We start from the raw sequence: 12,899 nt of genomic DNA on the forward strand, positions 1-12,899 counted from the left end.
AATGTTTCCAGATGTCAACGGACCCAATCTGCAGAAGTCAATAGCTGGTCCCTAATTTAAATAACGTTTCTGACATACTTGCTGGGTGTGGGGAGATGCAGGTGAGGGGGTGGGTTCAAAAGCCATAAAGATGTTTGGGTTCTTACCGTTTTCCTTTACAGTTCTTGTCATTCAGTCCACCAACCTTGCTTAGAGCAGACCAGGCCGTGAGAGCAACATAGGGCAAGGAAGCAGCTTCAGTGTGAGAGAGAGACTTGGGCTTATGAGATATCTATATTTGAAAATAAAAATGTCAGAGACAAATAATTATTTATATGATCACATGAAAATAAATTAAATAAGTTTACTTTTAAGCAGATTTAGGAACTAGACCTATAATTTCTTTGATATAGGGAACACCCAGGTGAGGAAATCTCCTCTATTAATATTAATGCAAGTCAGAACCTTCTCTATAACTTATAGTCCCAGAGAGGAGCCTAGAGCATTAGAAGCCCCTAACAAAGTCAATATGTCAAAGGCAGACCTTAAACTCAAGTCTTTCTAGCTCCAAAGGCAAAACTCTTTTCTCTATTCCACACTGCCTCTATTTATATCAACTACAAAAACTATCAAATATGGGGCAGCTGGGTGGCTCAGTGGTTTGAGCCAGACCTAGAGACAGAAGGTCCTGGATTCAAATATGACCTTAGACATTTCCTAGCTGTGTGACCCTGGGCAAGTCACTTAATCCCCATTGCCTAGTCCTTACCACTCTTCTATCTTGGAAGCAATACACAGTATCAATTCTAAAATGGAAAGTAAGGGTTTAAAACAAAACAAAAAACTGTGATGTATGATTCTATAATTTTTGTCATTCAAGTTTGGTCAAGAAGTCATTCAAAGCTCATGGTCTTAATATCTCCTACCCCTAAGTTTTCTAACTATATGAATGAATCTGCTTCAGATTGGTTTAGTGAGAGTTTAGGTAGACCAACTGAGATTTCAGTTCTGTGAAATGCAAAAGATTCGCTCTTCCCTTCCTTGAAATGATATACTGCTCTCCACACACCCCTTTATCTCTGCTCAAATATTCAGCTTCCTGGTTTCCAAGAATGGGATGAGAACATGATTCCTGTTTCTCATGTAAACCAGGGAAATTTCTTGATCTCCATTCCAAATCCCCCTATCTTACAGAGCCAGGAGAGCCCTGATACAGATACAAAATTCTGTTTTTCATTTTACAAAAGTTCTTTTTCCTTCTCCCTCTTTTCTGACAACTGCCCCCAAAATATGAATCAGGCCCTGAAAACAGCCAGTGCTTTCCAACAAACCTCTGTTTATCGTCTAGGATTTCATGAAAAAATTCTTCATATAGTTACCTCATTTGCACTGGCTACAACAAACTCTGATAGAGTGCCCTGTTTCCATGGAGGAATTGCTGCCCACACCTAAAAAAAAATCCATATATAAACATAAATATTTTAAAATAAATTTCTATTCTGATCTAGTGAAGCTAAGAGACCATCTCTTTCTCAAAACATACCCTACCTTCTCCAAAAGTACACGTCAACATTACACTGACGTATACTATAATCAAAATTATTTTCAAGTGGGAGTCAATCTACAACTTAGTATGCTTCAGTGGGCACAGCTTCCCCTCACTGGAGCCTGTTGCCAGAACATCCTACTGTATTTGTTTTCTCACCAAAGAACAAACTTAAAAAAAAAATTAAGTAAGCAGGCTGAATGGTGCTAAAGTAGTTGAGAAAAGCTGAAAGTAAATAAAACCCAGCTGGCCTGAAATGTTCATTAGCAAAAGAAAACTCCTAATGAAACTGAGTGTTAAAAACAAGAAGCAATTACTCTGAGGATTTACATCCATAAATAAACTATGCCAGACCTTTAGCAATTTTAAAAATGAAAATCTCCTGGATAAAAAATATTACTTAAGAGTTCCTGTAACAAAAAAATAAAGGGGAAGCTGGGTGGCTGAGTAGACTGACAGCTAATTCTAAAGATAGGAGTTCTGGGTTCAAAGGTGACCTCAAATACTTCTTAGCTACATCTCTGAGGAAGTCACTTAAGCCCCTTTAAATTGGAATGAATGCACAGTGTCAATTCTAAGATGGAGGTAAGGGTTTTTTTAAAAAATCAACAGTCTCAAATGTTAATTTTTATATATATAAAGATCTCTTCTGGCTATTCTCCCTCTATTCCTCCTCTCCCCCCCCCCCCAAAAGGTATGGATTTAAGAAGATCAAGTAGTCCAACTATTAAAGTGTAAACTCCTACTCCTAAAGGGCAAGAATTGTATTTCAAAATACAGAAAACAGAATTCAAAAAGGAACTTTAAAAGCTCTTCTAAGCTGATCCTTTCATTTTGTTGATGAGGAAATAAGTCTAAAGAAGTTACATGACTTATCAAAGGTTACACAGTCAGCCTGTGGCAAAGACTGGACTAGAAAGAACCCAGCTCCTCTGGTTCCTAAATTGGATTCTCTTTGTACTAAGTCACCAATAAAAAGTCCACAACAAGCTTTCCATGGAATGAATGTTGCTAAATGAAATGCTTTTAGAATTTTAAAATTCTCCCCTAGAAAGCCTCAGGGAAACATTAGACAAAGAGGTCAATAAGTAACATGAATAAGATCAATCAACAACCAGGAACTATCACTGATGATTATGTTCTAGAATGAAGTTACTCAAAAGGAATTTCAAGCCATTAAAAAGGTAAAGCAGGTAACAGGCAGGGGCAGTATTGGGTTACATCACCTGATCTCCGGGTTTGAAATAGGTGACAGAAAGCCCACATTCCATCACTACGCCAGAGACATCCCGGCCCAGGGTCAAAGGAAATTCTTGCCCAATGTCTTTCAAAATCAGTGGATCACGTCTCATATTTAAAGCTCTGGCTCCATACCCATCTATAAAACATGATTTATCAATTTTTCCCCTGCTTCATGAAAAGGGCTACACAAGTTAAAATACAACTGTAGAAGCATAAAACAGAAACAAATGAACTTTAGTTTCCTTGGGCTATGTAAAGGGTGATGATGAAGTAAAAGTGATTCATAGAATTTTAGAACAAAAATTAACTCTGAAGTTTCTACAACCTTGCTTTACAGAGGAGGAAACTAAGATCCAGGGGTGAAAATGCTCATTTCAACATTAGCCAGCTAACTAGTGGCAGGGCTGGAACTAGAACCCAAGTCTCCAAGTCTCAGTAATGACTCTTTGGAAGATAAAATAAAGGCTACATTATGTTTAACATTAATATAGTGAACTTCTGGGAAGAAAAAAGAGAGCACTTAGGTCCTTGCCGAAGGAGTAGCAAGTCCATCCATTTTGGAAATGGATTGGATCAAAGCTTGGACTGAGCAGAATGGTTCCATGTAATAAAAATTCATTGCACCTTTAGATAACAGGAGACTCAGTTTTAGATGGAGAGGAGAGAAGAAGAAAGGGAAGGAAGAAAAGAAGGAAGGAAGAGAAAGGAGAAAAAAAAGAAGGAAGGAAGGAAAGTAGGAAAAAAGGAGGGAGAAAGAAAGGAAGGACACTAAAAATATACCAGTATTATTGCATTCAAAAGGAGTCACCTTAGGAAGCAACATTTTTTGGTTCTTCCTTTTTAAAAATGACTTTGTGGTCTAATACATATTCCTTTAATTATTCTTAATAGTAACAATCTTTACCTTTGAAAAAAGCATTGGATATGGGGTCAAAGAGAGCCTTGATTTTGAATTCCATCTGACACTCATTAACCATGTCACCATAGGCAAGTTACCTCTCACCTCTATGCTTGTTAGTAGTTGTGAAAAATCAAATGACATAATTTAAAGCACTTTGCAAACCTTAAAAATGCTACATAAATGCCAATTATTGCTATCAGAAGATGGATTACAGTTTGAAATGCCCCAAATGTAGTTAAGAGAAATCTGGTACATAATGCAGATAGTCAAGCTGGATAACATAATTTTTAAAGAAACAAACAAAAAGTTATAATCATAAACAAATGCAACTAGACGTGGAATAACTAGAACAGTAACTGGTTCTAAGGGTCAATTCCAGAAAAGGAGATTCATTATGAGCAACAGCATTGATAGAATAAGTGTTCATCAAAATCTTATAATTTCAGCTCTTGTGCCATCTTAGTAACACTGTAGCAACTTAGTCCAAAGGGAGAAAGAAGAGGCGTAAAGTCAAGTAGTCTGATTAAGAGCAGAGGCGAAAGTAACAGTGTTGACTCTATTTCTGGTTCTGCTCTCTGGAGGCCAAAAGAACAAATTTAGTCCCTCCTCCATATGACAATCTTTTGAATACCTAAATACGGCCATTATGTCCCACTTGACTCTTCTTTTTTTTCCAGACCAGACATGCTCAGTTCCTTCAACAAATCCTCAAGACTCTTTAATCATCCTGGTTGTCCTCTTTGGACACTTTCCAATTTATCAATATCTTTCTTAAATTATGGTTCCCAGAACTGAACAGAATACTCTAGATAAGATCTAATAAAGGCAGAACACAATGGGTTTGTCATCTGCCTATTCCGGAAAATTTTGCCCTTTTAAATGCAGCCCAAGAATGCATTAGTTTTTTGGCTGCCACATCACAGTGCCCACTTATATTGAGCTTGCAGTCCATGAAAATTCCCATCTTTTTCCAGAACTGCTGATTATCCAAGTCTTTTCCATTTGTTCCTTCTGAAGTTGATTTTTTTGGACCTCAAGTAAAAATTTTACATTTATTCCTACTGAATTTCATTGTACTAGACTCATTTAAATGCTCAAGACTTCCTAGGATATTGCAGTGGCAACTTCTCACTGAACTGAACCATTACCAACTACTCTCTGAATCTGGCCATCTAATCCATTGTGAAATCACCTCATTACCTCACTGTCTATCATTCAATACTATACAAATATTTTATGCATTTCTGAGTTCCTAAATGTTTTCTGTGTCATTTGCTGGCCTTTGTGTGTCATCTGCAGGTTCCATAAAACTCCCTTAAAAACTCCCATTTAATTTATGCCAACCTTCAATATATCAAAAACTGCCAAGGGGAAAGTCATGATGTAGAAGGGATACCAGTACACTGCTTGGCACATAGTAGGTGTTAAAAGAAGGTTAACTATTATTGTTATTAGTTATTCTTAGACATCATCTAGTCCAACTACCTCATTTTACACATAAAGAAACTCAGACCCACAGAGGTTAAATGACCTCCCCAAGGTCATACAGGTAATTCATGACAGAGTCAGGATTTAAACCTAGGTCTTTTGACTCCATATCCAGTGCTCTTTATCACACTGATTTAGAGACCACTTCTTTCATAGCCCCAGGTAAAAGACAAATAAATAGATGTCCCTCAGTGAATCTGAATTTGTCGGTAAAACCTGTACCTTCTTTCTTCAAAGACTATCACACCAACCAACCATATAGCCAGCTTTCTACCACATCCTATCCTTTATATCTTTGCAACATCTCCTGCAAAAGACCCCTTCTGTCCCCTGATACAGCTGCCATGCTGGAGCATGCACTCATTACCTCACACCTAGATTATTACAACAGCCTTTTGGTTGGTCTCTGCCTTGATCTTCTCCCCATTCCAGTGTATCCGTCACCTAGCTCTCAGTTATCTTCCTAATATTCAGGTAAGACAACATTGCTTTGCTAGTTATTAAACTCCATGACTCCCTATTATTTCCAGGATAAAATCCAAAATTCCCTGCTTGGCTTTTAAAGTCCTTCACAGTACAGCCCCTTCCTACCTTTCCAGACTACAATCCAGTAATGCTAGTTACCTTGCTGCTCCTTGCATGCCATGCTCCAAATTCCAACTCTGTGCCTGGTTACCATCCCTCATGACTGGGATGATGCATTCCCTACCTGACTCTCCATTTCCTTCAAGACTCCACTCAAACCCTACCTTTTTTCCTAGTGCCTACTGCCTTTCCAAGTAGCCCTTCAAGGCTAGTAAGTCCCCTGAAATTGCTTCTAATTTACTCTGCATGGGCCTGGTATATACATAGTTGTTGGCGTGTTGCTTCCTCTCCTTAGAATGGAAGCTCTGGAAGGGCAGGGGCCATTTGAGCCCCAGGGCTTAGCACAGTGCCTGGCACCAGAGGGCTTAATAAATGTTTGGTGAAGGACTGACTCCAACATCAAGAGGCTATAGAAGGAAGCCCTCATTCCCTTCCCTGCAAATGGCTGCTCCACTCCCACTCTGGGTCACTCATAGCCTGGGAAGCTTCATGGAACAACTCTGAGAGTTCACAAACTGAGGACAGGAGGATGCTGTGAGAAACAGGCACATTGGATGGAAGGAGGAGAGGGAGGAAGAGAGTTGCTCTGCCCGGGGTTGTTTTCCTTAGCAGGGTTCCTGCTAACTAAGGGTGCTCCAGCCCCTAAATCTCTCTTCTTTATCACCTTTCTCTGTATTCCCTGAGCTCAGCACACTGCACATGGAGCACAAAGAAACCATTTCTCAATGCTTATTGTCTGAACGACTTTTATAAATTGCCTGAAATGTCACCATTTGGATATTCGCTTTCATAAATAAGAATCTTAAAAAAAACATCAATTACTCTAAGAGGGTTATGGAGTCTGAGGTCAGTAACATAATTTTGAATTTATTCGGTGAGAGTGATTTCCTCCTGGTTTCTACAGAGTTTTGACTAGGAGGTAATTAAGAATTTGGAGGTTTAGGCAGGCTTGAGTGAAGTGCCACAGTGAGTCTTAGGGAATGTGAGTTCCTTGTGTACCTAGAAAGAGGGCATAGAAAGTAAGGTGGAAGGATGTCAAAGACAAATATTATTTATTTCAAATATGGACCCAGGATAGTGTTTTAGAAGAGGACCAGAATGGCTGAAGAAAAGGCAAAGGAGGATAAAATTTTCTATTTCTTCTTCTCTGTTGTATTCCATGGCCCTTAATTCCTTTGGGATCCTGCCATTAGGATCACAATACACCTATATTATGATTTAAATAGGTTCTTAAGGGCTCCCCTGGGAATCTAATTCTAGACCAACTTAATTTTTTTATACAAGCTTTGTATTATTTGGGGTCTGTGAATTCTGTGATAGGATGAATTTTCTATGATCTAGTCATACTCTTCCCATACAAACCCCTTCTCTTCTGTGAAAAAGAGCACATAGTCAATTTCATTAGTGTTCTGGTGGATTCTGTGGCCAGTGAACAAAGTAGAACCAACACCACCACCACCTTAACATTTAATATCTATGAGAGAGCAGTGTGTGTGGTAGGAAAGAGCACGAGACTCTGAGTCAGATCTCCAAAGCAGAATTTTAGTGGAGATGAAACAATGATGTTTTTTACCTATCATTAGATGAAATATCCTTATATGCTATTCTGAAAAAGGTCTAAATGACTTGCATTCATTTGAACTAGTGAAACAGATCCACAGTTTGGATTAAATGCTCTGACACACTGATCTATTTCTTGCTTAAAAAAAAAAATCTCAAAAGAGCAAAGTAGTTTATACCTGAAAATGATTAACTTGCTTTGTGGCACAAAATACTGTGGAATGGGAGACGCAGTTTTGACTGAATTGTCATCTAGATTTATTAAAAAAGAGCCAATCCTAAAGATTATGAAGGTTCTGTGGTCCTGATGTTTGCATGATCCCTATGGCAATGGAAGCCTTACATCTTGGTTAATACCAAACTGGTGCTGGTTGCTCTGATTCAGTTTAGATTTTAAGGCTGTCATTCTTCCTAGTACTTTCCATGATTATCATTTTATGCCCATAAGTTGCTGTCTTCCTTTCAACTTTCAAAACAGATTAGACAGCTTTCTTGCCTTTTTTTTTTAAGTCTGAGGAAATTACTGCCTGCTGCAGTTGACAATGTGGTAAACATGGGTTAACTCCCTCCTTCCTCAAGTTATCGTTTCCTTTCTACAGAAAAAAAAAATGCAATTCCTACAAAAATCTCTGGATTGGGAATGGGAGAGACAGAAAACACCTTGACATAGGACAGATTAATTTGGAAATGGCAATCTCTATGACCACTAGCTCAGATACTTTGTCTCATGGACAAAATATGCTTCTATATCAGAGTGGCAAATCATAGCCAATGGACCATTGCTTTGGTTTCATATATTTCACAAGTGTACAAGTTTTGAATATAAACCTTTAAAAGATAAAAGTACAATTCCCAGAAATAAGCAAAGTATTGGCAATTTGAGCTCAAAGTAAGAGGATTTAAAGCAAGTAAGCACTTTATATAAAATCTAAGTCCCTTGTTTAACATATGAGACACCAAAGCTGAAAAGTTTAGCTAACTTGTCTGAGGTCAAAGAAGTTAAGAAGCAGGCAGGCCTGGGATCTGAACCCCAGAGGCACATTGAAAAAGGTCAGACAGCCCTTAGACTCAGAGGAGCTAGATTAAAATCTTTCCTTGGACATTTCTTACCTGTGTGACCTTTGGAAAGCTGATTAACCTCTCTGGGCCTTGATTTCCTCGGCAGTAAAAGAAAGGGGCTGAGCCAGATTTCTGAGGTGACTTTTAGCTCTAGAGCTATTATTCCTTTGATTTTCTGACTACAAATCCTTCCACTTCACCACAGGGATATTGGATCAAAATTAAAATAACCAGTTAAAAACAAACTATTAATATATAAAATGTTAAAAGTAACTATTTCAAAATAATTTCTCATTTCTTACCTGGCTACACTAATTTGGGACTTCTCTGACTTTTCTACTCTGTCCTAGGATGCTCATTGTCAGGAAAACCTCATCAATCTTGAGTCTATCTCATCAGCACTCTAATTTTCTTTGAGGAGGAAGCTCAACTCAGAACATCTCATTTTTTACCAGGCTGAATTACTTAGGGACTTCTTTTACTTTTTCATCATGCCTCCCTGCACCCCAGTGGGCTACCTTATTCCATCTCACTCTGTGATGCCCCCCTTTTACCTTCCTTTTGTAAGTTGTCTTCCTCCCCATCAGACCGGAAACTTCTTGAGAGCACAGACTGTCTTTCTTTTTTCCTATCTGTATCCCCAGGAAGCCTAGGCCATAGCAGGCAGTTAATAAATGTTTATTAACTATTAGAATCACAAAATTCTCATCATTAAAGATCACTATAAAGTGGGCAGCTAGATGGCGCAGGGCTTAGAGTGCCAGGTATGAAGTCAGAAAACTCATCTTTTTGAGTTCAAATCTGGGCTCAGCTGTATAATCCTGGGCAAGTCACTTAATCTTGTTTGCTTCAGTTTCTTGATCTGTAAATGAGCTGGAGAAGGAAATGGCAAACCACTTCAGCATCTTTGCTACGAAAACCCCAAATGGGGTCACAAAGTATCAGACACAACTGAAAGAACTGAACCAGTATAGGGAGAAAAACTAAGGTCCAAAAAATATGATTTGCCCAAGATCAGACAAGTAAATTAGTGGCAGAGTCAGAAATAGAAATCAGATCTCCTGCCTCTCAGACCAGCACTATTCCCTACCACGCTGTTTTCTGATTGGGATTTTTTTTAAAAATCTAAGAGAACTATGAGTATTACAATCAATTTACAGAAAAAGAGGGAAGACAGGATCCCTGAACTCAAGGAGCTTTCTATCAGAGGTGAAGAAAACATAAAACAATGATAAATATGTATCAACCTATCACATATAGATAAATGTACATGTTGAAGCACAAAGGTACCTCATACTGTCACTTATTCACTTAATTCATTGTAACAGGGACTCCTGCATCTCCCAAAGCCTACCTAAAAATATCCCCCCCAAACTTTTTTGCCCCTTCCTAACTCTAGAAGTGCTCTTTCACCCTTAAAAAAAAGCTCCAGTCTATGTAGTCAAACTGGACAATGAATAATAAAGCAAACAATAGCAGCATTGAAAGTCAGAGTCATCAAAGGAAGGAGGAATAGGTAGAGAATGTTCTACTTGTTTCTCTAATCAAATGTCAAACCATTCCAGGTTAAAAAAAAAAAAAGAGAATGGAACTCATTGTGAAAAGAGGGCAAAAGCTGAAGAAACACATTTCCATTTTGGTAGGGGTAGGAATAGAAGAAAGTAATAGGGTTTCTATTTATGTATATATAAATTCCTCATTGTAGCACAGTTTATTAGTAATCTTAATTTGCTAACTGATAGGCAAATACAGGAAAGTTAGACCATCAAACATAGGCTAAAAAAATCTGAATGGATCATTAAGGATTTATTGTGCAGGGTTTATAATGGCTACTTATGAGATCATAAACAGTAGCAGGAGAGAATCTGTAGCCAAAGTCAATACTATTCAATAGCTTATTTTAAAACAGGGAGGCTAAATGGCTCAGCAGTTTACATGGCTATATTTCTATTATTTTTAGGCAATATAGTTGACATTTAAATAGCTCTTCAAAGTTTACAAAAACCATCATATATCTAATTTGATCCAAACGACTCTGAAGTAGGGATTGCCAGTTTATTTTCCTCATTTCGGAGATAATAATTAACAAGACAGGGATTCAAACATAGGTCCTTTTATTCTAAACCATGTCCCTTAATGTTTTAGAGCATTTTCAGTGATTTACCCTCTGATTCCATATTCAAAGATTAAAATAAGTTCTCTACAAATTTGAGGATGCAAAATTCTCTAGCAATTTTTCCAAAGTAAAAATGACCCAAGGTTTGCAGCATTCCAATAAACTCTAATGAATCACATTTCTTGCAAATTTACACTTAATGCTAAGCTTTGCAAATATAGCTCAATGGTATTATTATTAAGGCATTATTTCCAACTGAGAAAAAAAGAGTGGTGGGGTGGATAAAGGGCTAGCCTTGGAGTCAATATCTAGGTTTAAGTCTGGTCTAGCTCATATTTGCTCAGCCATACTACTTAACCTTTCAATGCCTAAGATCCCTGCAGACCAATTAATATGGTGCTCATCTGCATGGGTAGTTTTCTCACAGGAAAATCACTACATTGATGAAACCACAATGGACCCAAAACAAAAGTATGCTACTTGACAATGGAAAATTAACAAATAGTGTAAATGAGTTGAGACTGGGCAAAGTACAACTTAACTGCAAAGACATTAAGAAAAGTCCTTGTCTATCTTCTTTCTCTTAAGACTATTGCTTTCTCCAGTAACCTAATAAAATGAACTGTGAGTAATGAACATGACTGGCAAATAGCAATAAAAATTTAAATCTTGAGCTGATGTAATTGCAGCATGAAAATTCTAGGACCCAGCACAGACCTCAGTAAATCTCCATGGTTACCATGGCCAGTCATTAAAAAGGTACCTCTGTGATCTGGTCCAACCCCTTCATTTTGCAAATGAGGAAACTGAGGCCCAGATGACTTAATTACAGCACAGAAATTTCAGGCCTGAAAGTTGGCATCAGTAAATTTTGATGGTCAAAAAAGATGATCACGGAAAGTAACTACTGCAGCCCCTTAATTTTATAGATGAGAAAATTCAGACCTTGCATAAATGGCAGAATTTTCCCTCAAAATCCAGTCTTCTTTCCACTACAGGGTGATAACACTTGGTTGAAACTATTCTCCCCCAATTGATAATTTATAAAGAAAAAGAACCCAAATTAATTCATGAAAAATAAAGGCTGATCAAATTTACATTCAATAGAGAACACAATCTTAAGTGTATTTTATGATAGATGGTTCAATGGATAAAGTTCTAGGCCTGGAGACAGGAAGGCTCATCTTCCTGATACTACCTTGTGACTCTGAGCAAGTCATTTAAACCTGCTTTCCTCAGTTTCTCCATCTATAAAATGAGCTGGAGAAGGAAATGGCAAACCACTCCAGTGTCTTTTCCAAGAAAACCTCAAATGAAGTGACAAAGAGTTAAGGGAGCCTATGGGAATGCTGAACTTCTGAAAAAGTAAATGAGCTAAAAACAAATTTAAGGGACTCTAACAAATCAAATGTTTGGGGTTTTTTGGTTTGTTTTACATTTGACCATTCTCAATCTGTATCCTTGATCAGGCTTCTATAATAGAACACACAAAAAATATACCCTTTAAAAATACACAAGACTTTAGGGAAAAAAACCAAAACAAAACAAACTTACTTCTCATGTTAACATCTATGGGGTTTATACTGGCAGCATGGACCTTAATAATGACTTCATTTGGATAGTGTATGATAGGAAATATCATATTCTTTGTGAATCGGAGCACTTCATTGGCCCCGTATTTATCGATCACCCAAGCTGGCATAACAGTGTTTCTGGAAGCCGTGGTGCTGATGTCTCTAACTCGACATGGTCTCGCCAAATCCCTGCATCTCCCTGGGCAGAAACCGCCTGCTCTCCTCAACACCAACATCTTCAGAACCTTCATTTCCTGGTACCGTCAGCCCAGATGGTTCCAGAGCCAGCCTCACGGGAACCTAAAGCAGCCCTGGAGCCCTAGCCGAAGGTTACTCCGGCCTTAATTCTACCTCATTCGGCTAAATAAGTGCTTTTCAAAAAATTCAATGTTGAGAATAACAAGGGAGGGCACAGGAAGTAATTTGCAAACACCCTGACAAGCCCTCTTTCTCATTAAATTAATGCTAATAATCAATTTCCGACTCTTGCTTGTGTCAAGGGTCAAAACTCAACTTCAATCTATAACGAAGCAGTTTTGCCCCTTCTTCTAATTTAACTCTCCCTCCAACAAACCGCAAATAAAATAAAATTCTCCCAGTCCCTCCCCGCCCCCCGCAATGCAAACTCTCTGCTTCCACCACCCTCCCCCCCACCTCCAGCTTTCCTCCGCTGCAGAACCAAATCGGTATAAATTTAACCCTCAAAAGCCTCTGCCCAGACCCATTTGCTCCCCAGGATCCCCACAGCCTGCCTAGGAGATGTCCCCACCGGTCCCCAGTCCAGGCCCGGGTCTTAGCTTGAGGTCGTGACAGCCCCGGAGAATTCGATGCTACCCAATCTCCACGAGG

The 12,899-nt window shown here is 38.5% G+C and overlaps 1 protein-coding gene across 2 annotated transcripts in view; it reads right to left on the reverse strand.

The window, feature by feature from the left end:
• RTN4IP1 (reticulon 4 interacting protein 1) overlaps positions 1 to 12,597 on the reverse strand; it is a 61,552-nt gene extending 48,955 nt beyond the window's left edge. Inside the window, exons 1-4 of one of the 2 annotated variants that reach the window (XM_044676645.1) lie at positions 12,031 to 12,597; positions 2,752 to 2,903; positions 1,359 to 1,427; positions 147 to 271 (exon numbers count right to left, since the gene is read on the reverse strand). In XM_044676645.1, coding sequence (XP_044532580.1) covers positions 147 to 271; positions 1,359 to 1,427; positions 2,752 to 2,903; positions 12,031 to 12,301 — 617 coding nt within the window. In that variant the 5' untranslated portion in view covers positions 12,302 to 12,597. The remainder of the gene's footprint in view (positions 1 to 146; positions 272 to 1,358; positions 1,428 to 2,751; positions 2,904 to 12,030) is intronic. The other variant, XM_044676646.1, reaches the window with a different exon arrangement.
• Between the last annotated feature and the right edge of the window lie 302 nt (positions 12,598 to 12,899).

Source organism: Gracilinanus agilis, chromosome 4, assembly GCF_016433145.1.
Source record: "Gracilinanus agilis isolate LMUSP501 chromosome 4, AgileGrace, whole genome shotgun sequence".
NCBI classification, from domain to species: domain Eukaryota; kingdom Metazoa; phylum Chordata; class Mammalia; order Didelphimorphia; family Didelphidae; genus Gracilinanus; species Gracilinanus agilis.